The 26,698-nt window shown below is 45.4% G+C and overlaps 1 protein-coding gene across 1 annotated transcript in view; it reads right to left on the reverse strand.

Annotated features, from left to right (window-relative positions):
* Positions 1 to 26,698, reverse strand: part of DGLUCY (D-glutamate cyclase) — a 79,084-nt gene that overhangs the window by 27,489 nt on the left and 24,897 nt on the right. The window contains exons 8-11 of the mRNA XM_065402643.1: positions 21,346 to 21,543; positions 9,928 to 10,188; positions 9,245 to 9,344; positions 7,024 to 7,172 (exon numbers count right to left, since the gene is read on the reverse strand). Of these exons, the coding sequence (XP_065258715.1) occupies positions 7,024 to 7,172; positions 9,245 to 9,344; positions 9,928 to 10,188; positions 21,346 to 21,543 (708 nt within the window). The remainder of the gene's footprint in view (positions 1 to 7,023; positions 7,173 to 9,244; positions 9,345 to 9,927; positions 10,189 to 21,345; positions 21,544 to 26,698) is intronic.

A 26,698-nucleotide genomic window follows, 5' to 3' on the forward strand; every position in this document is an offset into this window, starting at 1 on the left:
TACCCAGGGACTTCAGAGTCACCTGCGAGTCCTTGAGGGTGTGCAGAGACTTATCTGTTTTGGCTGCGAAGAGTTTGGGCCCTTGGAAGGGCAGGTACTCCACTGTTGCTTGCACTTCTTTGGGGAAGCCAGAGAGATGCAACCAGGATGCCCTTCTCATTATGTCTGCAGTGGCTGTAGATCGTGCAGCTGTATCTGCAGAATCTAGGGCAGCTTGCAGTGCTGTCCTGGAGATCAGTTGGCCCTTGGAAATGAATGCACCGAATTGCTCTTTTTTTTCCTCAGGGAGAAATTCAATAAAATCTGATAGTTTGCCATAATTTGTGTGGTCATATTTTGCTAATAACACCTCGTAATTAGCAATTCTAAGATGAAGCGTCAGTGAGGAACAAGCTTTTTGGCCAAAGAGGTCGAACCTCTTCCAGTTTTTGTCATACGGTGTGTTTTTGGGGTATGATTGTCTGCCCCTTTCAGTAACAGCATCCATTACCAGGGAGTTTGGTGCGGGATGTGAAAAAAGAAACTCTGTTCCCTTTGCAGGGACATAATATTTCCTGTCGGACCTCTTGCAGGTTGGAGTGATTGTTGCAGGGGTCTGCCAGATGTGTTTGACAGGTTCCATGATTGCATCATTCATGGGTAAAGCGATTTTAGATTATGCTGATGTTTGCAGGATGTCAACGAGCTTATGTCATGTCTCCTGCACTTTCTCCAGTGAGATGTCAAGGGAATCTGCAACTCTTCTATAGAGATCCTGGAAATGTCTAAAGTCATCCCCCATGTTGGGAGGAGGGAGCATGATGGTGTCATCTGGGGACAATGAAGAAAAATGGGTTGTTGGTTCGACATCCTGGTCAGAGATTTCTTCCTGTTTTCCCGTCATCTCTTCAAGGGGCTCAGATGGTCCTGGTACCGACGGTCCCAGGTGAGTTCCGTATACCCTTCCTATGTGGTTAGGAGGTTTGAGGTGATGTGGGGGATATGCCATCCGTGGGGCCCAATGCTGCCACTGTGGATGCCATCATAGGTGGGCTGATAATGGACGGAAGGGCATAGGTGCCATTCATGGGTGCCCGTACCACTGCTGTTCTTTCGCCCCTGTATAGTACTCCTTGTGTGGCGGGGCCTCTTTGATCATTTTGCGGGCCGGGGCAGAGCTTAGCAAGCCCGTCCAACACTGGGATTGATAGCCTACAGGTGAGGAAGTGTTTAAAGCCCAGAGAACCGGGCATGCCCCTGAGGGGAGAGTTTCGTCCTCCCCCAAGGGGGGAGCTGTGAGTAACGGTTCAATGAAAACCTATTTCTAGTCAGGAAACAAATAAGGTGGGTTTTTTTTAAATAATCAAGGACTAGAAAATGAAAGGAGTTAACTATCTCTAACAAAACTAGAACTAACTAGGGTATACTACGCTAACTAAGTTCTTTGAGGCGCTGCTGAATGCTCCGACTTGTAGCCAAGGGCAGTAGAGAAGGAACTGAGGGGGGGTTGGTCACACAGTGCCAGTTAACCACCTGAGGCGGCACGAGATGGGGACAGCACATGTGCATTCCAGCCAGGCACTACTACCACAAATCTCTGATTACATGCGCAGGGGCGCTCAACACCTTAAGTGGAGCACCCATAGGGACATCACTTGAAGAAATATAATTATGATATATTTTGTACAAAGTATGCCTTGTGAGGTATCATTCTAAAAGTATCAATCTGTTAAACATTAATACCCTGTTGGATTGTATCTGTTATCATTGTATGTGAAGTTATGAAGTTTTGCTATGTATGTGTTACTTGAAAGATGTTGTGAAGTTGGAAACACCCACAACTAGCCTTTCACGTACAACAATGAAGAAGCTGAACAGTGCTAATGGCTCATCAACAAAGACAATGGACCATGGAAAAGGCTTGTCCTCACCTGGGAACCCTTCAGACAGCCTATGGATAGCTGCTATGACTCAGTGAGGCATGCAAGGGCATGTGACCAGACCACATGATACTGAACTCCATTTTGGTACCTGTATTTTTCCACAAAGGGAGCTGGGAACTTGGCTTAGAACAAAGGGGTTCCCACCCTACGGAGAGACTATAAAAGATGGGGAGTGACATCATTTCAGGGCCTCACTCCCCACACAAGAGAACACCTGAGGAAAAAGACTGAACCGGGGGAAGTGCTGGTCCCAGGCTAAAGGGATTTCTAGCCTGTGTATGGAAGCTTGATGGACTGCTTGTACTATCTAACAGGATGAGACACTATTTGATTAAAATCCTGTGTAGTATGTTAGGCTTAGATTGCATTCTTGTTTATTTGCTAGGTAATCTGCTTTGATTTGTTTGCTATCACTTAAAATCTATCTTTCTGTAGTTAATAAACTTATTTTATGTTTTATCTTAACCAGTTTGTTTTTGAGTGAAGTGGTTGGGAAAATCTCAACTCAGTTAACAAAGGTGTTGTACATATTCCTCTCCACATCAAGGGAGGGGCATACTGGGTAATAAATTCATACTGGTTGGGTTTTGACCAGGGCAGGACAGTAGAGATCTGGAGTCCTAGGGCAGGGAACTAGGGGTATTTTGGCTGTAGCCTCTCTATTGTTGGTTCATGCAGTGGCTGGCCAGAGCCTATATGTAACTGCAGCTGGGTGTGTCCCTGCCTGTGTGAATGCTGGTGGGAGTGTAGGACCGGGAGCAGTCTGCACCTTGTCACAGTAGCACAGTGTGAGAAGGAACCCAGGCTGGGGAGTCAGAGGGCTCAGTGGTACCCCAGTTCTATGTTGCACCCCGAGGGGGGCTTGTCACAGTTTTGTTCTTGATCATTGGGAGAAAATGGGAACAGCCATTGCGAACTGCCCATAGCTCCAACAGATTTATGTGAAGGAAAGATTCTGCTGAGGACCAGCGGCCTTGGACAGTGTGGGTGTTCAAGTGTTCTCCCCAGCCTAATAGGGAGGCGTTCGTGGTTATTATCATCATTGGAGGGTGTTGGACGAAGGGAACCCCTGAGCAAACATTGGTTGGTCATGTCCACCAATGTAAGGAGACCTTTATCTTTTTTGGCATGGTGAGGCATTTGTGTATATTGTATCTGTTTGGGACGTAGACAGTACAGAGCCAGGCCTGCAGGCAGCGCATGTGTAGCCTTGTGTGTTTGATGACAAATGTCGTTGCTGACATGTGACCCAGTAATTGTAGGCAAGTCTTGGCCAAGATCTGGGGTCTGTTCACTGCTGTGAAGATGAGATTTCATAAGGCTGTGAAATGTTGCTGAGGCAGGGAGGCTGTAGCTTCCAGAGAATTGAGGTAGTCTCCGATGAATACCAGTTTTTGTACAGGTATCAGTGTTGGTTTTTGTATGTTTATTTGTAGCCCCAGATGTGTAAAGAGACCTACCGCGTTTTGTGTAGCCTCTATTGTCTCTTGTTGGGTTGGTGCTGTCAGTAAGCAATCGCTGAGATAAGGAAAAATTATAATTCCTTATCTTCTGAGATGAGCCGCGACCACTGCAAGGACTTTTGAGAAGACCCATGGGGATGTGGATAGTCCAAAGGGCAGGACCCTATGCTGGAAATGTTCTGTTCCGAGGGTAAACCTGAGAAACTTCCTGTGTGAGGGTTGTATCATTATATGAAAATGTGTGTCCTGGAGATTGAGGGCTGAGAACCAATCCCCTCTTTCCAGTGCTGGACTTATGGTTGCTATTGTGATCATTTGGAATTTTTTTTTTTTTAAATGGAGATATCCTATCTCCTAGAACTGGAAGGGACCTTGAAAGATCATCGAGTCCAGCCCCATGCCTTCACTAGCAGGACCAAATACTGATTTTGCCCCAGATCTCTAAGTGGCCCCCTCAAGGATTGAACTCACAACCCTGGCTTTAGCAGGCCAATGCTCAAACCACTGAGCTATCCCTCCCCCGTGTTGGGTCTTCATCCCTCATGTTGGGTCTTCATGAATTTGTTGAACTGTCTCAAGTCAAGAATGGGCCTCATCCTTCCATTTTTTCTGAGTTAGAAAGTAGTCTGAGTAAAAACACCTTCCACTGTGTTGAATTGGTACTGCTTCTAGTTGTCTAAGATTGGTCACTTCCTGTCGCAGTAGTTGGCAGTGAGCTCCTTTGCCTGAGAAACCATGGGAGAGCTTCTGTCAGAGGCTATCTTGGGAGACAGTTGTCCAGGGGGCAGTCCATGCTTCAGGTTCGGACTCTGGGTGCAGGGATTTCTCCAACATAAGGAGTTTTAGTTGTAATTCTCTGGCTTTCCTGATGTGAGCTCTCAGTTTATCACAGTGTGCACACTTCTGTGGTATACGTGCTTCGCCCAGGCAGTGAACACACTGCGAATGCTCATCCGAGATAGGAATCGAAAGCCTGTACGTCAGGCAGCGTTTGAAACCCGGGGAGCTGGACATGCCCCTCTGAGAGGGGTTTTCTCACTCAGGGGAGAATAGCTCTAATCTAAGGGATCACTAACAACTGAAATTTATCCTGAGAGACATTTTTTTTTTAAATCATAAAATAATAAAACAGAGGAAAGAAGGCTATATCTATAAACAGCAACAGAGGGTCCTGTGGCACCTTTAAGACTAACAGAAGTATTGGGAGCATAAGCTTTCGTGGGTAAGAACCTCACTTCTTCAGATGCAAAGAAGTGAGATTCTTACCCACGAAAGCTTATGCTCCCAATACTTCTGTTAGTCTTAAAGGTGCCACAGGACCCTCTGTTGCTTTTTACAGATTCAGACTAACACGGCTACCCCTCTGATACTATCTATAAACAGTTAACTATGTGAACTAAGTTCAATAAAGAGGTGCTGCTAAGTGCTCTGACTGAAGCCAAAGGCGGTAGAGAAGGAACTGAGGGGGGGGAGGGAGGGGAGTTGGCCACGCAATGCTATGTAACCACCTCAGGTAACATGAGACAGGGACAACGCATGCACATCCCAACCGAGCACAGCTACTACAAATCTCTAATTACCAGCGCAGGGGCACCAGAACACCTACAGTGGAGCACCCACAAGGATACTCCTCGAAGATGAACTGGACTGGACTTCAGAAACAACACTGACAACAGCAGCATCAGACCTGCTCAATTAACTTCTTCTCTTTTCCCCAAATGGACAGAAGTTACCATCTTTAATACCATCTAAGAGACTGTCAAACAAGGGGGAGTTCTTTCTAAAAACTTTCTTCAGCTAAAGGGAAAGGGAACAAGGGATGTGGTTAAATGAAAGCCATACTTAATATTTTACGTTTCAAACACTTTAACTGTTTTTCCTTCTTTCTGTATATTTAATAAAAGATAAAAAGGATTTTTAATGGTGTATTTGCCATGGTACTCAGCAGGCTGTGTCTCTGTATATCTAACCCCGAATCTTGTTTAAAACTGTTTAATGTTAGAGAGTTTCAGGATCATGTTAATACCTTTGAGTCTTTGGGCCCATATATTCCATCAAAATGAATACAACAGTACCTATCTTTAAAAATGGAAACAAAGAGGACCGGGGGGGGGGGGGGGGGGGAGAGAGGCGGGGATGGTTTATAGACCAGTCAGTGTAACTAAGATATCGGGAAAGATATTGGAACTAATATTAAACATCAATTTGTGACCATTTTGAGGATAATAAGATTACAAGGAATAGGCAACAAGGATTTGTCAAGAAGAAATCATGCCAGATCAACATGATTTCCTTCTCTGACAGGGTTACTGGCTTAGTGGATAGGGAGGAGACTGTAGACTTGATATATCTTGATTTTAGTAACCCTTTAGACAGAGTCCCACATTCTCATAAGCAAACTAGGGAAATGTGGTCTCTAAATGAAATTACTATAAAGTAAAGTTTTGGGTGCAAAACTGGTTGAAAGACCATACTCAGCGAGTAGTTACCAATGGTTCGCTGTCAAAATGGGAGGTCATATCTAGTGTGATCCCACAGGGGTCAGTCACGTGGCTCAGACACGTGAGTACAGAGTATGCTTATAATATTTGTGGATGACACCAGGCAGGGAGAGGATACCAGCACTTGAGAGGACAGGATTAGAACTGAAAACAACCTTGACAAATTGGAGAATTTATTTGAAATCAGCAAGATGAAATTCAATAAAGACAAGTCAAAGTACTACTTAGGAAGAAAGAAATCAAATTAATAACTCAAAATGGGGAGTAACTGTTAGGCAGTAGTACTAATTAAAAAAAAGAGGGCTACAGTGTATCATAAACTGAAGATGAGCCAACAATATGATGCAATTGTGAAAAAGGCTAGTATCGTTCTAGGGTGTATTACCAGGAGTACTGTATGCGAGACACAGGAGGTAATTGTCCTGCTCTACTCAGCACTGGTGAGTCCTCAGCTGGAGTACTGTGTCCAGTCTTGGGCGTCACACTTTAAGAAAGATGTAGACAAACTGGAGAGAGCCCAGAGGAGAGCAACAAAAACGATAAAAGGTTTAGAAAACCTGACTTATGAGGAAAGGTTAAAATAACTGGGCATGTTTAATCTTGAGAAAAGAAGAGTGGGGAGAGGGGCTGATAACACTTGTCAAATATCTTAAGGGCTATTACACAGAGGACTGTGATCAACTGTTCTCCATGTCCTCTTAAGGTAGGACAAGAAGTAATTGGCATAAACTGCCATAAGAGAGATTTAGGTGAGATGGGAGAAACTTTCTAACTATAAGGATAGCTAAGCAATACAATAGGCTTCCAAGGAAGTGTGTGGAATACCCCTTATTGGAGGTTTTTAAGAACAAGTTAGACAAACAGCTGTCAGGGATGATCTAGGTATATTGGTCCTGCCCCAGTGCAAGGGGCTGGACTAGATGACCTCTCGAGGTTCCTTCCAGCCCTACATTTCTCTGATTATATAAACCTTTCTAAGGATGTTTTTCTGCTAGCTGGTCCTTTCAATTTGGCAGAGACAAACAGTGGCAGTCCTGAAGTAGTCTTTTGGAAGCTGGCTGCCGCTTTATCCTCCCTTCCTTTTCTATGTTTTGCCTTTCTCTTATCATTGAGGAGATGCCACAGCCTCACACTTACCTGTTGTTGTGACTCCAGGGATGTTATGTGCAGCTAGAAACAGTTCATCTATGGGATCCACTAGATGCTTAATATTGACTTTCCTTGCATTGTAATAATTGCCATCAGCAGCCATCCCTGCACGTTCTATTGCTATCAGGTGATCAAATCTAGTCAGAGACAAGGTGATAAATTAGTTAAGGGGGGGGGGGGAAATTGTGAAACTTGCATCTTACATTTTTCTGTCAGTTGCTTTTCCTGCCACACACTTCGTTTCTGTCTCCTTAGGCACAAGTTACACTCATTTTGCAAAGCCTCTGAATGCCAAATCGGACCATTTGCTGAACATCTATTTTCCCACCAACTTATATCCAACAGGTAATTTACAGCACAGTTTATCTCACTCTTGAATTTGGGCCTATACATTTTGTTTTCAATATTTGGTTTGTTTTCTTGGTAGCTTTAATGCAGCCCCTTCAAACTGCCAGCAATGAATGGAGAGAGAGGTGAAATCTTTCTCTACCCAGTGGAGCACTGGGTGAATCACTTTAGAGCCCAGATCCTCAGAGATATTTAGGTACCTAACTCCTATTGATATCAATGGGAGTTAGGCACCTAAATACCTTTGAGGATCTGGGCCTTAGCCTCTTTGTGCCTCAGTTAAAAAGGGATATTGGTTTTAAATCATTAGAGTTTGCAATGCAGTTTAAGATCCTCAGAGGGATCCTCAAAGTGCAGTTTATTGTTCATAATTTCCTATTTAAAGTACTGTACTGCTTGTAAGTTACCCATTTATTTGGTTTCTTTTGTTTAACATTTTTGACAAATTTGGTGCTTGTAAATGTGGATGGGAAGCGTGCAGGCAGGATCTGTTTTAGGCAGCCCGTTTAGGATTCCCGCCCCCCAACAGCTCTGCCAATATACCTCAAGCCTAATGTGCAACATCCTGCTACTCCAGTTCTACTGAATAGAGGCTACCAATTGTGCCAAGTTACTAAGTGGTTTTATGATATGGACTAATACACACTGTGATTGCAGTTGTACTTGTGCAATTGAGTTTCCAACATGAAAAAATATTCAGTTTAGCCTCCTAGGATTATGGGATCTATTGAGGTACAAATCAGCTGTAGCTGAATTATGTTCAATTATAAAAGCATCCTCTTGAGCCTAGTGTATGAGAAATGAAAACAGGGTGTTATTGAAATTACAGTTTTTATTAACCCATAGAAAGAAATAAAAATTGAATGAACTGAAGATGCATATATTTAGATAAGCTGTTATTAAAGAGAATTGGCTGCTAACTGAATATGGCTGTATATGCCCTAGACTTTCATTACACACCTATACACAGAGAAAGTTCAAGAAAAAAAACCCAGTAAGTCCATTAAAAGGAAAGTTGTTGGCCAGATATTCAATGTATGTACATTTTAGTGCAAACTCCAGTGCATGTATACAAACCCTCAATATATGCATGTTCAAATTGGGGTTTTGGGGCACATCAGAGTTTGCACTTGCATAGTTTGAATGAGTTTTCAGAACTACATCCACTCTTCAAAAATGTTGGCTGGGGTGTCTAAAGACAATGAGGATCTTTTTCAGACCATTAAAAACAGACAGGAGGATTTTGCATACTAGAATAAAATGGATTATCAAAGATCTGAGCGTGGATGAAAGTGGACTACAGTCCTGGACTCCAGGATTCTATTCCTGACTCTGCCACAGGACTTTGTGTAGTCTTTGGGAAGACATTTAATCTCTCTGTGGCCTACTTTTCCCATTGATAAGATGGGGATAATGATGTACATTATTTCACAAGTGTAGTGTAAGTTAATGAATGTTTGTAGAGCTCTTTAAAATTTTCATCTGAAAGGTGCCATATAAATGCAAAGTAATGTACTTCCTTCCCCATTTCCTGTTGTGCATTGGGATTGCAGAGGTCTCAGAATAATGTGGAATCCTGTATTTCACATGCGCTGCAATATTACAGCAGAGTGGAGTGCTTGACTCAGAATTTTCTTCCTTTAATTTCAGACCTTCAACTGCTATTGTAATATTTATTTAATATATATTTTATTAAAACACAGTCATTTAAAAAGAGAAACAAAACAATCTGATTGGCAGATACTTCATACTTCAAAGATTTGCTTGCAATCATTATATCTTCTGTGAACAGAGCTGTTCCTTTTACTATGACTTTGCATAGCCTCCTTGCTACTCATTTTCAGGAACTTAGTACACATACCTGGGTCTTTCAAGATTCCCATTCTCACACAGAAACATCAAAGCTGACTCTGCAGCATCTCCCTGATAACTCAATAGAGGCACTGGTGTCTTCAGTACCCCTAAAGCGAACAAAAATACAAAATGGATTCCATAGGTCATTTTTTGTGTGCTTAGCTTGGATTTTAAAAGAACAGAACAGTTAGAACTGTAAGGTGATTCTAGCAAACATATGATTGTGTAAGACAATATTTCCCAGTTGGAAATACTGCACTAGTTGCCCATCTTTAGCTTTTGCACAATTCAGAGCTACAAGTCAGAGTCTAGAGACATTATTTGGACTGACAAAAATGAGAAGATGTGCAGGGATGAAGACACTTTAAAAATAAGCTCTCTTCTCACCTCTTTCTTTTTGATGATACACTAAATTTCAAAATACAATGGTAATAGGAAGAAAGATTCTAGATGGATTTCAAAAGATTAGGGACTAGATGCTCAATTGGTACAAATCAGAGTATTTCCAATGAAGTCAATGGAGCTATGCTGATCTAGCCAGGTGCGGATCTGGCCCATTTTGTCTATATGTTAAAGCACTTCTTAAAGGCCTGATCTAATTTAGAGATTGCACTGAAATAGAGCTTGAACCAGATTAGCAAATTAAAACTGAAAAGCTAACTGTCTTTGTTGCCTAACTGCATGTTTTACCTTGCTGAACACCATCCTCAATTATCTTTTTATTCAAACCCATGGCTCTCTGGTCTGTTACTATAACAACATCTTTCTCCAAGCTCTGCAACATGGCTGCCATAGCAATGGCTCCTGGAGGTCCATCATTCTCTTCAGGTGGCTCGTGGTTGAAGTGAGTAGGAAATCCAGTGGTTATCAGCACTGATCGGGCATGTGAAAGGGAGAGGCAAGTCTTTAGCAGCTCATCCTGGCAGCACAAATGTTTCACGCCCCGGTCTCCTAAAAAATCAAAAACATTTTTTTTTTAAAGACAGTGCTAGATTTTTAGCATATTAATACCTCCAAGAGGTTCTGTCAGGACCAATCCCTGTCCATCACTGTCAGAGTTCCTGGCAGGGCCAACGAGAAGAGCAGCCAGGCTCTATCACTATTGATCCAGAGATAGTGACAGACCAGGGGAATGGAGACCATCAGCAAAGTACATCATCTCCCACTAGGTAAGTGCAGTGAGAGTCTCCTGAATGAACTTATAGAAGGTTGTGAAGACTATTGTCCATTCTGCAGCTCTACTGGGATCACTACTGATGTGTGTGCTTGTGAAGGATGTCATAAAGTGGTTATCATGGGGTAAATGAGTTACCCAAAATATTAGGGGTTGGAGCCATGCTCTACCCCTGCCTACATTATGTTTGTCACTGGGAGTTCCATACCCCCACAAACTAAATTAGTTTGAGATGCATTTGAATAAAGCAGCAGGTTTCTAGCCTGTAATCCTAGGAGTAGAGTGTTATTTTTGTTGTACCTAGCGGTCCCTTTACAAAAAAGGAGAGGTTGGGAAGCCTCCCTCGGCCTGGACTGAACTGTGGATCATTATTGGAAATGAGGCTGAAGTGCAGAATTCAGATCTGGATTCAGATTGCTGAAACCCCAAACAGATGAGGGTTTCATTTCAATTTTTTATAGATAAGAAGCCAATGGGGTATTGGTTCCGCTCATTATAAATACTGAGTGAGTGGATAAATTCAGAACCAGATCCACGCTCATATTCAAAATCATTGCTAAATTCAGAAGTGTTGGGGGCAGGAGTTTTGGTAAGTGATGTGAGTGAAATGAGAAGAAAATAAGATGTGGGAAGGGAATGCAGAAGATAAACCTAGAAAATATGACAAAAAAGACTCTGGGGCAGAGGGGATTTTGTTCATTGATCCTCCCATTCGGGAGCCACTTTTCCCTTTTAAATAATTCAAGTATCTTGGCCCAAAGTTGTTCTGTAAAGAACAAAATCAGATTCAGAGAAGATCCAGACCCCAGTTATTTTACACAAACAAGCTCAAGCACATTCCTGTGTACATGTCCAAATGCAGAGATAAACATTTAAACTCAGGCTCATGCACATGCTCACATGTACACATAGGAAAACTGCACCAGGACAGGGCAAGGCAATCGATTTGTAAGTGGGCATTTCACACTGTGGCTAGGGACTGTCTCCGAAATGGGAAAGGGAAGATGTCATTCAAACTTGTCCAAAACTGTTAGCTCTAGCCTGTTTCTTCCTAATAGATTATTGAATAATGGCCAAACCAGTAATTCTTTCTGAACTGGTTGAGGGATGGGGCTTGAGGGAGAGTGTAAAATTAACAGGCTGTGATTCCAGTGTAAGAAACTCAATTCCCTGGAAGAAACTGGAATACCAGGCCTAGCACAACAGGGACCAACCTGGCTATGGCCTTTAGACCATACTGCATGATGAACATTAAATAATAACAATAATATAGTCAGATTGAGCCTGTAAGGGTACGGACTCACCCCTGCGGCGCCCCCTACTGGTTGCTTCGGGGAATCAGCTCGACCCAGCCTCCGGGGCGCCCTCTGCAGGCCGGCGATCTGCCTTGCTCTCTACTTCTGGCCCCATGTCCCGCCCAAGACCCCGGTGCCCCTTGCTCAGGGTGCTGCACCCTGGCAGTACCCACACGCTAGGTCTCCCCTCCCAGGGGAACCCCACCCACGAACCCTACCTCACCTCAGTATCCGGCTACTGTCAGTCACCATCTAGCCCCACGCCCAGGGGCAGACTGCAGTATCAGCCACTCATCACAGGCAAGGTTGGGTTTGGGCCTGCTGCCTTGGCCTATCTCCGGGCTGCCCTCTGCAACCCCTAGTACCTCCTGGCCTAACACTAGGCCGCAGCCTAGGGCTTTCCAGGCTGGAGCTCCCCAGCCCTGCTCCACCTAGGTACTCTGCTCTAGTTCCCTGCAGCCAGGCCCTTCTCTCTCTGAGTGCAGAGAGAGACTATCAAGCTCCTGGCTCCCAGCCTCTTATATAGGCCAGCTGGGGCCTGATTGGGGCGTGGCCCAGCTGCAGCCGCTTCTCCAATCAGCCCAGCTTTTAGAGCTGCAGCTCTCCTCCAGGGCTATTTCAAACCCCTCTGGGCAGGAGTGGGGTAGCTATCCTGCTACAGAGCCCCATATGGCTTGGAGCTATCTGGGAGGAAGGAGTGGGACTGGATCTCTGCGTGTGTGGTAAGTGAAAATGCACTGATTTCTTTGGTCAGAAGCTCTTCAGAGCAGTTGGATGCAGTGGCAGATTTGCCAATTAGGGCCCCCCAGAAATATGTGTGCTCCCACACCCTGACCCATTTCACCCACCTGGTGCTCCTGCCAGGGAGCGGGGTCGGGGCACAGGGGCTTGCCCCGCTCTACTTGGTGCTCCTGCCAGGGAGTGAGGTAAGCCCCTGTGCCCCGATCCTGCTCCCTGGCAGGAGCACCGGGCGGTCAGGGGAAGCCCCTGTACCCCAACCCTGCTGCCCTGCAGGAGTGCCGAGTGAGTGGAATGGGACAAGCCCCCGCGCCCTGACCTTGCTCCCCGGGAGGAGTGCTGGGTGGGGGAGCAAGGCGGGGCAAGCCCCTATGCCCCAACCCCATTTCCCCACGAGGTGGGGGGGGGGTTGATTGTAGGCAGAAGGGATGGGGAGGGGCCCCCACTTGCTCTGGCCCAGGGCCACACAAAAGCTTAATCCGCCTCTGGTTGGATGTCACAATGCAGATGACCTCATCTATCCAGTAGGTTGTGTCAGGACCAATCCCTGTTCTGCACTGTCAGTCTGGTTGAAGGAGAGGAGCAGGCAATAACCTTTTCCGTAGCCCTAGCACTACTACAAATTGGAGGATTGGGCCAAAAAGAAATCTGATGAGGTTCAACAAGGACAAGTGCAGAGTCCTGCAGTTAGGAAGAAAGAATCCCATGCACTGCTACAGGCTGGGAACTGACTGGCTAAGCAGCAGTTCTGCAGAAAAGGACCTGGGGATTACAGTGGACGAGAAGCTGGATATGAGTCAGCAGTATGCCCTCGTTGGCAAAAAGGCCAATGGCATATTGGGCTGTATTAGTAGACGCATTGCCAGCAGATTGAGGGAAGTGACTATTCCCCTCTATTCGACACTGGTGAGGCCACACCTGGAGTATTGCGTCCAGTTTTGGCCCCCCCCCACAACAGAAGGGATGTGGACAAATTGGAGATAGTCCAGCGAAGGGCAACGAAAATGATTAGGGGGCTGGGGCACATGATTTACGAGGAGAGGCTGAGGGAACTGGGGTTATTTAGTCTGCAGAAGAGGAGTGAGGGCCTTCAACTACCTGAAGAGGGGTTCCAAAGAGGATAGAGCTAGGCTGTTCTCAGTGGTGGCAGATGACAGAACAAGAAGCAATGGTCTCAAGTTGCAGTGGGGGAGGTCTAGGTTGGATATTAGGAAACACTATTTCACTAGGAGGGTGGTGAAGCACTGGAATGGGTTACGTAGGGAGGTGGTGGAATCTCTATCCTTAGAGGTTTTTAAAGCCTTGGCTGGGATGATTTAGTTGGTGTTGGTCCTGCTTTGAGCACGGGATTGGACTAGATGACCTCCTGAGGTCTCTTCCAACCCTACATTTCTATGATTCTATGTGTGGTCCCTATCTGTATTCCACACATGGGTATGCAGGCGTGCCTCATGCTTGAGTCTGGACATTCTTACAAGCACTGAACGTTGGCCCACACATACACCATAGGTCTCCTCATGCTCTTGACAAAGAGATAAGAGACAGTGCAGGCTGACGCCTCTCCACTCCCTTGTCTTACTACAATCTAACAGGATCCAAAGCACAGGGAATGGAGGGCAGGTAATGGAATCAGATGGGCACCACAAATCTTGAAGAACTTCCAGTTTCAGTAAGTAACCTCTATTTCTTCTTCAAGTGATGGTTCCTATGTGTATTCCATAATTGAGTGATTGACAAGCACTGTTGGAAGAGAGGATACTGGGCTAGATGGACCATTGGTCTGACCCAGTATGGCTGTTCTTATGTTCTAATGTTCAGTGCTCAGGCTGGAGATGGGTGCGAGGAAGGCAGTAGCAAAGATGCTTGCAGTACTGCAGATCCCACGACTGCATCCACAGATGATGCATGAACCAAAGCATAGTGTGTTGCAAACGTATGGATAGAACTTCAGGTGGCTGCCTTGCAAATGTCTTGTAGCAGGACGTCATGTAGGGATGCCATTGAGGCAGCCTGTGCTCTTGTGAAATGAGCTGTGACACCCCCAGGGAAGGGATTTTTGCTACACTGTAGGATGCATCCCAGAACCCACTTAGAAATCCTCCGGGAGGATATGGCTTGACCACGTCATCTTTCTGCTAGAGCAGTAAAAAGTCTCAATGATTTTCTAATGGGTTTGGTTCTTTGCAGGTAGAATGGAAGGGCACTCTGGACATCGAGGGAGTGAAGTCCTTTGTCTTCAGCAGAAGCATAGGGTTTTGGGAAAAATGCAGGTAAATGAATACTTTAGTTAATATGGAATTCAGAAACAACTTGGAGGAGAAACTTAAGGTATAGGGAAAGGGAAACCTTGTCTTTGTGAAAACTTGTATAAGAGGGTCTGCCATGATGACTCCAAGCTCACTGACCCTCCTGGCTGAAATGGTAGCCACTAAAAATGCCACCTTTATGAACAGGTGGATCATGTCACCAGGGTTTGAAGGACAGACTGGTGAGAGTTGACAGGGTGAGATTAAGGTCCCATTGAGGTGTAGGTTTGATCACTGGTGGAAAGGTCCTGACAAGGCCTTTCATAAACCATACTGTAGTTGGATGAGTGAACACGGAATGTCAATCTACTGGAGGGAGGAAGGCATTAATCACTGCAAGGCAGACTTGCAATGAACTAATGGAGAGGCCTGAGGTCTTCAAGGACGGGAGATCATGTAGAATGTTTGGAATATTTGCAGTGGTTGCAGAGTATTGGTGGAGTTGTGCCCAGCTGAAAAGTGCCATTTGGCCAGGCTGCAAGTTCTAGTAGAATCCTTCTCCTTTGGGTAAGGATAGCCTGAACAGGAGCAGAGCATGAGCATGCTATGTACCTGCGGATCCGGGTTGAACTCATCCTCCTTGTACACCGACGGTTCCAGTTGCCAGGAGGGAGAGGAGCGGTACGATTCTTGAGAAGTGCCTGGACACCTGACATAAGAATCCCATGGACCCCAATAAGGTCAGAAGGAGAGTCTATTGGTTGCGGAGGACCCAAAGTAAATCAGTACCTGTGGTCCCTGGGGAGGTCATACCCGGAGGAATAGAGAGTGTGACTCTTTGAATGTCTGTCAGAGATCGACTGTCTCCGTGGAGATATTGGAGTGGTTAGCACATCCGACTCATCTGAGTCCAAAAACTGCTCCATCATTATGGGAGCACTCCTGCCAGAGGGTTGGAGGTGAGATGGCTCCAGGGACACCGACGTAGACTCCTCCTCTGGTGTAATAATATCCCTCAAGAGGGCTGGGCTGGAGAGAAGTGGAGACTGTGGATAAGGGAGGAGTATATTCTCCAATGTTATGTAAGTCTCCGAATGCCCCAGTGTCCGAGGTTTTCTGGCGGTCAGATCCAGTGGACCTGGTGCATCTATGGAAACAGCAGTTCTTGGACAAATGAGGTGGTACCGATGGTGGGTCCGGACCAGTGCTCGTAGACAGAACTGGTGAAGGTTGGTTCTTATGCTTCAGTACCAGGGTGATCAACAGAATCAGCGTACCTTTCTTTTTATGTGTTTGCTCTCCAATCTGGGACTTTTTAGAGGAATCGGTTCCTTAGGTTCTGTGTGCAAAGTCTCATCCAACCTGAAGAGGCTTGGGGAGGAAGTACATCTCTTATGGACAGTCCTCAATGGGGATCTGTCCTTATGCCTATGAGAGTACCCTCTACCCTTATGGTAAACCTTAGAAGAAGAGTCTTTGGGCTTAAGTACTGGAGGCTCTGCTCCTAGGCATGTGCTTGGAGGAGCACTGCTTGTTATTTGAGGCTGATGTATGGGCTGGGGATCTCCCTGGCCCAGGTCAGAAAGGGGCCTCATAGCCTTTTCTATCAGGTGTTTTCTCAGGCAAAGCTCACAGGCTTCTTGAGTTCTGGGTGGGAATGAGCGACAAATACTGGACTTTGCAGAGATATGCACCTCACCCAGACAGTAGTGATGTTCGTCACTGATGGAGAAGGAGTGAGGGCAAGAGATGCAATTCTTGAAACCCAGGACTCAGGGCATAGTCCCAGACACAGGGAAGGATTCCCCAACCAGGGGGGAAAACATCACACTATACTAACTGAACGTTAGTTTATTTTTCTTAGCTTACTAATTAATTATTTACAAATGTCTTTACGCGTGGTACAAAGAGTTGAAGGACGAGAGGTCATAGGATTCTAACTCAGGTCATGCAGTGATAAGAAGGGACTGGAGAAGTGTTGGCCTGCACTGTCTCTTATATGCTCAGTCAGGAAGATGAGGAGACCTACAGCATGTGCGGGCCAGCAGACATTGCTTGGAAGAATTTCTGGACTCGGGAGCATGGTATACATGTGTAGCCCCATGTGGAATGCACATACGTACATCACTTGACGAGTAAGCTCTGTTTTCTCCTTAATGTGCTCGTAACACCTGCAGCTAACCATTAAAACAATACATTCTTCCATCGCTTCAACAGGTGAGTGTTCAGCTATTTTTGACTTGAGTTCTGGGTTTATTTGTTTTTATGGCTTCTCTCATGGAAAATGAGTCCAATCCTGGATTTGCAAATGTGGTTGCATGTCTTGCAAGTGTAGTCATTGGGGGGAGAGCTTGAGGCGTTGGACTTATGACATGCTCTTTTCTCCTGCAGAGACCTCACACACCACTCTTCAAAAGTAGACACGGCCTCATGGCATAGACCTCTCCATCTGGGTCTCTCCAGTGCAATGAGTTCCCAGGTTTTAATGTCTATCTTGCATGCATTGAGATTGGCCTTCAAAGAGTCTTTATATCTGAGGATGGGTCAACCCTTAGAGTGGTTTCCTGTGCTCAGCTGACTGTAGAGCACCACTTTTGCATACAGGAAACCTCCATGTAGACTACATGTCCGACCCAACAAAGTTGAGCCCTGATGAGCATGCTCTCAATGCCAGGGATCTGGCAACTCTCAAGGACTTCAGTGTTGGGGATCCTATCCTGCCACTTGATATTGAAGACAGATCTTAGGCAATAAAGGTTTAAGCTCTCCAGCTTTTTGATGTGATATTAGTAGAGCATCCATGTCTCACAGCCATAGAAGAATAAGGTGACTACAATAGTGCAGAGGATTTTTATCTTAGTTCTGAGGCAGACTCCATGCTCCCTCCAGGGCCTGTGAGTGAGGCTGCCAAATGCCAAGCTGCCTTTGCCAGGCACTGAGTGATCTCATCATTCAACATGGTGTTCCTGGAAAGTATGCTATCCAGTGTGACAGACCCAGACCAGTGGGGTACAGGAGTCTGGTAGAGGACAAATATACTGGTCACTGGATGAGTAGTTTTCTGTTCCCTGAGTGACCAGAGCAGGGGCTGCACTAGAGTAATCAGGAACCTGCTAGAACCAGTTAAGGCAGGCAGGCTAATTAGGACACCTGGAGCCAATTAAGAAGAAGCTGCTAGAATCAATTAAGGCAGGCTAATCAGGGCACCTGGGTTTTAAAAGGAGCTCACTTCAGTTTGTGGTGTGAGTGTGAGGAGCTGGGAGCAAGAGGCGCAAGGAGCTGAGAGTGAAGAGGGTGTGCTGCTGGAGGACGGAGGAGCACAAGCGTTATCAGACACCAGGAGGAAGGTCCTGTGGTGAGAATAAGGAAGGTGTTTGGAGGAGGCCATGGGGAAGTAGCCCAGGGAGTTGTAGCTGTCATGCAGCTGTTACAGGAGGCACTATAGACAGCTGCAGTCCACAGGGCCCTGGGCTGGAACCTGGAGTAGATGGCGGGCCCAGGTTCCCCCCAAACCTCCCAATTGACCTGGACTGTGGGTTCTTCCAGAGGGGAAGGTCTCTGGGCTGTTCCCCAACCCACATGGTGAATCTCTGAGGCAAGAAAATCTGCCAATAAGCGCAGGACCCACCAAGGTAGAGGAGGAACTTTGTCACACCAGGTAGCAGAATTTTCTGACCAAGTTGAGGGGTGTGTTGTCAATTGTGATGATAGGATCATGGTGCTGGCGATACTGGTGGTCTGCTGCTGGCTGTCTTTTTTTCAGGCTGATTGTGAAACTGAAGCACTCTGAGGCATAGGCAAAGTGGTCCACAATAAGCTGGATGTCCTCAAGCATGTGTGCAACGAAGACAGTCATATTAAAACAATGACTATAATAAAATCTCATGTTTCTTGGCTTCAGTTGGTCATCTGTAGGGATCTGAAAGGAATTTATTCCCCTTCAATACACAATTCGCCAAATCCATTCTGGGTTTTTTTTTGCCTTCCCCTGAAGCATCAGGAATTGACCACAGTTGGAGGCAGGACACCGGGCAAGATGGAACAATGCTCTGAAGTGGTACCTGGAATCCTTTGTTCCTAGATGCTTAGCTGTTGAATCTTGCTCATGTGCTCAGAGTCAAACTGATTGCCAGATTTGGGGAAGAAGAATGCAACTAAAATTGCTGCAGGCTGTGCAAATTGCAGACTGTTGTTTCAGAGACTCAAAGGGAGTTTGAAGGACTATCACTTGTTTCCCAGACTTTAAGGAGCTTGCTTTCATGCTCTACAGAGGGTTTGGACACCATTCTACAGAGACTGAGAGGGGTAAAATTTCCCAGAAAAGAACCCTAGAGGAGTATATGTATGTATGTACACATAATTATATTTTGCACTGAGACTTGCAAAAGTAATAAGTAATAAAACTTGTGGAAAAACCCTTAAAAGAGTTGTTGTTGACATTGTTCACAGTTACTTCAAGGGTTATAGGTAAACTGTTATGCATTCATAGATAGATAGATATTTAGTTCATAAATTTTCCATTAGAGATTGTGTCATTCTCCTTCTATCAGAAATTAAATTCTGTATAAACCCTGAAAAAACTAAACTTTGGTCTGTACTACAGCAGAAAGATAAGCAGAAGTACTGAACAGGAAAGAAATAAAGTACCTGATCTTAGTATGTTGCCTTCCCCAAACTTGTTATACATGAACATTTAAGCTAAGCAAGATATTATTCCATTCAGAAGAAGTCAGTGTTTAAAAGTACATAGACAAATAAAATCCCCAGCATGCTTTATATATGAAGGAGTGAAAGGTACTGAAAAGCTGTTAAAGGATGCAGTAGTCCTCGTCGACATCATCTCACATAGGGAATTATCCTTGAGCTGTTAAACATATTGGCATCAGCTCTGCAGTTCATATACTAGCAATTGCTACTAGTATTCATTTATATATAGGGCCCTACCAAATTCACGGCCATGAAAAATGCGTCATGGACCGTGAAATCTGGTTTCCCTCATGAAATCTGGCCATTGTAGAGGGGGTCATGGTATTGCCACCCTTACTTCTGCACTACTGCTGGCGGCGGCACTGCCTTCAGAACTGGGCAGCTGGAGAGCGGCGGCTGGGAGCCCAACTCTGAAGGCAGCACTGCCACCAGCAGCAGTACAAAAGCAGGGGTGGCATGATATAGTATTGCCACCCTTACTTCTGTGCTACTGCCTTCAGAGCTGGATGCTGGAGAGTGGTGGCTGCTGGCCGGGCACCAGCTGTTGAAGGCAGCATTGCTATCAGGAGCAGCGCAGAAGTAAGGGTGCCAATACCATGACCCCCCTACAAAGCCTTGCCAACCCCGCCCCCCAACCCCTTTTTGGATTGGGACTCCCACGGTTACACCACCATGAAATTTCAGATTTAAATATCTGAAACCATGAAATCTCATTAAATCCTATGACCGTGAAATTTACCAAAAGGGATCATGAATTTGGTATGGCCCAGTGCTTAATTTGTGCCAGGGCTTGCCAGGACTGAGCCCTGTCACCTCTAAGCTTCCCACGCAAGTTATGAAAGTAAATAATTGCTTGAGCCCTGGCACCTAATTGCTTGAGCCCCAGCACCTCTTTCATTACAAATTAAGCACTGGTAGGGCCCTATTTATATACAGTAACTAGATTTCTTCCTGGTGAGAACTAGCTTGTGGGTCTCCAGTCACCTTGCAGCAGTCAGGTGCAATCTGCCTAGGGTTTTCAGTGATGGTCAGCAGTACATGATGTTAGCATGAAAATGAGTGTAAGGCAAACCCTCAGCTGGACCAGGGCTGCTCACTCAGCTATGACTCACCCCTCCAGCAGAGCCTGCAATGACTCATCTCTCAGGCATGCTGCAACAGCCTATCCAGGGGCAGGGGCAGATGACCCACAGGCACAGGTATTTCACACTCCCCACCAGAGCCACAACTTGCTCTGTGCAACAGCACCATTTGGCTAGGAATCTTCCTGCTGCCTCATGGTGTTACAGATTTCCTAGGCTTCCAGCCTGCCCTTGAGCCTATCCCTGTTCCTGCCCCAGCCTTGCCTAAGCCTTGTCCTAGCCCGCTTCAGCCGCTCCAGCCCTGCACCCAGCTCCTGACCCCCAGATCCTTGGACTGACTCCAGCCCAGCTTCAACTTCATCCTGCTTCCAAATTCTGACTATGATCCTGAGTTGGCACATCTATGGACTCTGACCCTGGTTCTTACCCATGGCTTGTCCCTGGACCCCAGTTTCAGTGCTGCCCTCGGCCTGGTCCCAACTCTACCTCCAGCTTCAACCCTTGATATCTGTTCTCGGACACTGCTTTAACCACCAGGCCTGACTGTCTAGAACTCAGAGTCTGAAAATGAGACCAGGAATGGGAACTGAATTGATGCCTGCCTTTATCCGGTGCAGACCAGTACCTTAGGCTGGCACAAAGTAGTCCATTTGGTAAGGTAGAAGGGGAGAAGTAACAATGTTCAATCAGAATAATCTAACATTGGAATTCTTTGTAACATTTGGAATTACCTTTAAATTTTTACTATTTAAGGTCAACTGTGCAATATCTAACTGAACGGAATGGATCATACTAATTTAGTATGACAAATCCTATGTTTTCCAGAATGATTAATTCTTCAGTAACTCAAGAAATTGTTTTTTTACCTGGATCTATTCCAATTAGACTTTCTAGCTCTCTTATCTTTCGCACAGCTGTTTCTGATGCAATGCTATAATGCAAAGGATTTTGAGAAATGCAGTGGACCATGGGGATTTCTTTAGAGTTATGAACTGGAGCATCTTCATTCTTCAGGGTAGTAATAAACATGCACCCAGGAGAATGTGTAAAAGCCAGCGGAGACTCTACAATAGATGGAAAAACTTCAACTCAGTATGCTAATATACTAATACAATATACAATATACTAATAACAAATAAAAATATTATTGATAAAGCACCAGAACGATAAGAAAAATAGAAAAGTTGCATCCTAAAACATATACATGGTCCCTACCCCAAAGAGCTTACAATATAAGATGACAAGTGACACGTGAAGGGAGCTAATCAAATATATACATAAGTAACATTGTAAGTTTGTGTGTGTATGTGTATATATGTATATACACATACACACACACACAAACACATCGGGAGGAAAGAACAGTGGGCTTATGGATCAGTTGAACGCATTTTCACTTAAGAAAAAGACTGTATGAAAACACATTTAGATGATTGGGCTTATATTTTCAGAAGTGTCCCCATTTTTGTTACCCAACTTGAACGATTTAGAACCTGATTTTGGAGGCACTGAGCACTTGCAGCTCCTAATGGAGTTAATCTGAAAATCAGATCTTAGATGTCTCAAGTTGGGCACCCTAAATCAGTGATAATTTTGACAATTTAGGTACAAGTGACTTGCCTATAGTCATACAATGAGTCAGTGGTACAGCTGGGATTAAAAATATAATCAGTCACCCACTTCTGTAGTACAAACACTAAACAACATTGCCTTTCTTTAGTATCTGTGAATTTGCTGTATAGTAAATGTGTGTGAGAGGCAGCCTATCCACTGTAAGCACTGCTCTAGTCCATGTTACTAAACTCACTTTGCAGAAGCACTAAAAAAATACACTGGGCCTCATTCTCCATTGCTTTTGCCTTGTGTAGTCATTTAGACACAATGTAAAACACTGCCACTTTGATTTGCAAGCATTTCACATCCACTGTGCCCTCACTTCGCATTAAATATAAATGACTGCATAAGGTGCAATGTAGAGCTGTGTGGAAAATGGAAATGCTGTTTCACAAAGAATCCTGAAGTTTGTTTTTGTTGTGATTTGGAACAAACCCCCAAATTTTTGAAATTCTCTGTGACAGAAAATTCAGGAAAAAATTTTTTTTGGATCAGTCAAAATGTTTTTTGTTTTTTTTTTGAGAAAATCAAAAAATTTGTTTCAGTTGACTTATTTTATATTATAAAATATAATTAGGCTTGGCAAAATTAGATTTTTTAAATAATTTTGACACGTAATATTGATGTTTATTTTTAAGCATTTTGTTGTTGTTATTGAATTAAATTTTTACATAGTGTAACATTATGGTTTTAAAGAACAGTAAAAGCTGTGTTCTCTGGCCCTGTACCAACCAGAGAGCTCTATAAACTGGCATTTCTAATCTTCATAGAAAGTCTGCTTTATAGTCCTGGTTGGTGCGAGGCCGGCAGGCTCCCTATGTGGCTTCCTGGAAGTGGCGACATGCTCCTGCTGCTCCAAGGCGGAGGAATGGCCACAAGGGGTTCAGAGTGCAGGAGGGGTGTGCAGGGCTGGGACGCGGGGGGGGGGATGAGGGGCACAGGCTCTCGGAGGGAGTTTGGGTGCGGGGGGGGGCACGGGATTGGGGTGCGGGCTCTGGGAGGGAGATTGGGTGTGGGAGGGGATGCGGGGTGCTGGATCCGGGGGGGGCGCTCACCTTGAGCGGCTCCGCGCAAGCAGCGACCAGTCCCTGTGGCCCTTAGATGGAAGCACAGCTAGGTGGCTCTGCACACGCTGCCCCCGCACCAGGCTGGCTCCGCAGCTCCCATTGGCTGGGAACCGTAGCTAATGGGATCTGTGGGGGTGGCGCCTGTGGACGGGGGCAGCGTTTGCAGAGCTGCCTAGCCGCACCTCTGCCTAGGGACCGCAGGGACTGGTCGCTGCTTGCGGGGAGCCACTTGAGGTGAGCAACCCCGCATTCGGCACTCCGCGCACCCCAACCCCCTGCCCCGCACTCTCTCCCACACCCAAACTCCCTCCCAGAGCCTGCGCCCTGCGTGCCTCCACTCCCTCCCTCTTAGTTAACCAGAATTTTTCCCTTACCAGCACCCCCCATTCTCCCAACATGCCAGGTAAAAAAGCTTTTACTGTATTCTCCCCCTATTTTTAATCAATTTAAATTTTTACAGTTGCTGGAAATTATGGGGGAGGGTCAGGCAATAATTATTTAAGACAGTATATGTTGAGGTTCACAAAGTTAAAGCTATATAACTATCAAAACAAAAATTGCCAACATCACATGTCAAAATGTACAGAGTAAATATCCTTAAATCAAACTAAAGTTCTCAAGCAGCATTTTTCTTACTCTGTCTATCTGTAAAGTTAAATTATTATTGATGGAAAGATTTTTTTCATCATTTTATGTGTGTATGGTGAAATCTATGTTTACTGACGGTTAGCAATTAAAATCTAATCCTTCCAAGTGTATATATATAATATAATACAGAATTTGAAAAAAATGTGAAAGAAAAGCAGTTTCAAAATGAAAAATCAAAATGGTTCTTTACCAAAATGCTGAAACGGAACATTTCCACATAACTCTTTTTCTCCAGTTTTCCTCCTAAACAAAATTTTGGTGAAATTAACATGATTTTGCATTTAATTTTGATTCTGACGGAAGAAGAGGTTACTTATCATCTTGTACAGTAACTGGAGTTCAAGTTGTTTTGTCCCTATGGGTGCTCCATTTGAGGATGTGCATGCGCTTGTGCACTCTCGATCAGAGATTCTTCTGCTAGTATATCCCACTGGTCCGCACCTGTATTGTATGCTGCCTTATGCTCCAGTAAGAGGGCATATAGATAAAAGCAGACCCACACCTCTCCAGTTCCTTCTCAACCTCAGAGCATAGTAAAAGTCCGAAGCAAAGGGAAAAGGAAGGTGGGTAGTGGAGCACCCATACAGACAAAACATCTCAAAGAATTCCAGTTACTGTACAAGGTAAGTAACCTCTCCTTCTTCGAGTGTTGTCCATTTGGGTTTCTCATGAGGAGACTACCAAGCAGTACCTTAATGTGGAAGAGGATGCTGAGGAGGTGGATCCAGTATAGAGTGCAGAACAACTTCACAGAATGTCATGTCCACTTTGGTGGCATGGAGTAAGGGATAATGCTGTGAAAAATATGTGAATGCAAGACCAGGTGGCGGCCTTGCAAATGTCCTTGAAGCATACCTTCCTAAGGAGGGCACTGGAAGTAGATTGAGCCTGCATGAAGTGAGTAGTGACTCTAGGAGGGTGGGTACAATCTATGTCTCATAGCATGCCAAAATGCATCCTGATACCTACCCACACAGTCTCTGAGAGGAGATTGAGTGACCCATCATCCTCTCTGCAAAGCAAACTAAGAGCCTGGGAAAAACCCTGAAGGGCTTAGTTATGCCTGCTTGAAGTTAAAATATGTTGATATGTAGTGACAACTTTCAAGGAGTCCATTTGCCTTGGGCTTTAGGATTTTGCAGTTGAGCACCGGAGGCTATAAGGGAGGCAACTGTGGTGATGATGTGTGTGGGAGATGGACATGAGAAGGGGGTTCCCATGCAGACTTTTAAAGGGTACTTCCAGCAATTGAGGGAGTCGAGTACCATCTGAGGGCCTGACATCTCCCTGGATGGCTTGTGCCTGCTGGGAGTGTAGGCTGTCTTGAGCCAGGCTTGAAGACACCAGGAACTCAGCCTTGCATGAGGGATTACAGAAGTTCAGACTGCCATGTGTCCCAGGAGCTGAAGACAAGTTCTCACTGTGGTTCGTGGACTCTGCTGTAAGAATGAAGATCAGGTTGGATCTCTTGGCAAGCCTGTCCACAGGGAGGTATGTTTTGGTTGCCTCCGAGTCTATGCATTGCACGGGTGTCAGGGTTTATATGTTGAGGCGAAGGCTTTGGGGGTGGAACAGAGCTAGGGCCTTCTTGGTGGCCAACTGGACTTCCAGGAAAGTATGGTCCTTGAGGAGCCAGTTATCCAGATACGCAACAATGACTATTCCTAACTATTGAAGGTGGGCTGCAATGATGGAGAGGACCTTTGTAAAGACCATAGGAGCTGTTGATAAGCCGAACGGCAGGACACGGTACTGGTAATGATTGGTGCCCACCGTGAACCTGAAGAAACAACTGTGAACAGGGTCTATGGCTACTTGAAAGTAGGCATCCTGGATATTGAGGGTGACGAAACAGTCCCTGGGATCTAACGATGGAATAGCCATTGCTAGGGTGACCATCCTGAAGTGCTGTGTATGAATAAAAGTTTTTAGAGAGCAAAGGTTTAAAATCGATCTCCACCCTCCTTTTTTCTTCAGGACCAGGAAGTACCTGGACCAGATACCCTTACTGAAGAAGTCTGGAAGAATGGTTTCGATCGTCCTCAGTTGCAGGAGGGATTCTACCTCCTGCTTTAGGAGCCACCTGTGAGAAGGATCCCTGAACAGGGATGGGGGGGAGCAGAATTGGATGGAGTAGCCCAGCGGTTCTCAAACTGTGGGTTGGGACCCCATAGTGGGTCGCGACCACATTTTAATGGGATCACCAGGGCTGACTTAAACTTGCTGGGCCTGGAGCCAAAGCCCGAGTCCCACTGCCCAGGGCTGAAGCTGAAGCCCAATGGCTTCAGATCTGGGCAGCAGGGCTCAGGTTACAGTCCTCCTGCCTGGGGCTGAAGCCCTTGGATTTCGGCTTCCGCACCCGCACCCGGGGCATCAGGGTTTGGGCGAGTTCAGTCCCCACTCCTGGGGTCGTGTAGTAATTTTTGTTGTCAGAAAGCGGTCACAGTGCAATGAAGTTTGAGAAACCCTGGAGTAGCCTGTCAAGATTATTTTCAGTACCAATTTGTCTGAGGTGATATGCTCCTAAAAATGGAGGAAATGGGCAAGGTGGTCTCCATAGGTTGAGAGAATGGATGGCTGCTGCAGCTAAAGATCCTCTGGGGAGAAATCTCGACCAAAGTATCAAAATGGTCGTTTGGATGAGGTAGCCATCTGAGAGGTGACAATGGAGGATAGGCCTTTCTTGTGCCTAAACCTTTTTTGGGTGGCTCAATAATTCTTTGAAATGCCTGATAGTACACCGGATGGGAGCATTGTGCTGTCTGAGATTTGCTATATTTTCACTTTGTAGATGGAATATAGATACCAAGAAAGTGCAATGTCACCCTAGAGTCTTTGAGTGAATGAAGAGATCTGTTTGTATGTCACTAAAGAGCTTAGGCCCTTTAAA

The sequence above is a fragment of the Emys orbicularis genome, chromosome 4, assembly GCF_028017835.1.
Source record: "Emys orbicularis isolate rEmyOrb1 chromosome 4, rEmyOrb1.hap1, whole genome shotgun sequence".
Taxonomy (NCBI): Eukaryota; Metazoa; Chordata; order Testudines; family Emydidae; genus Emys; species Emys orbicularis.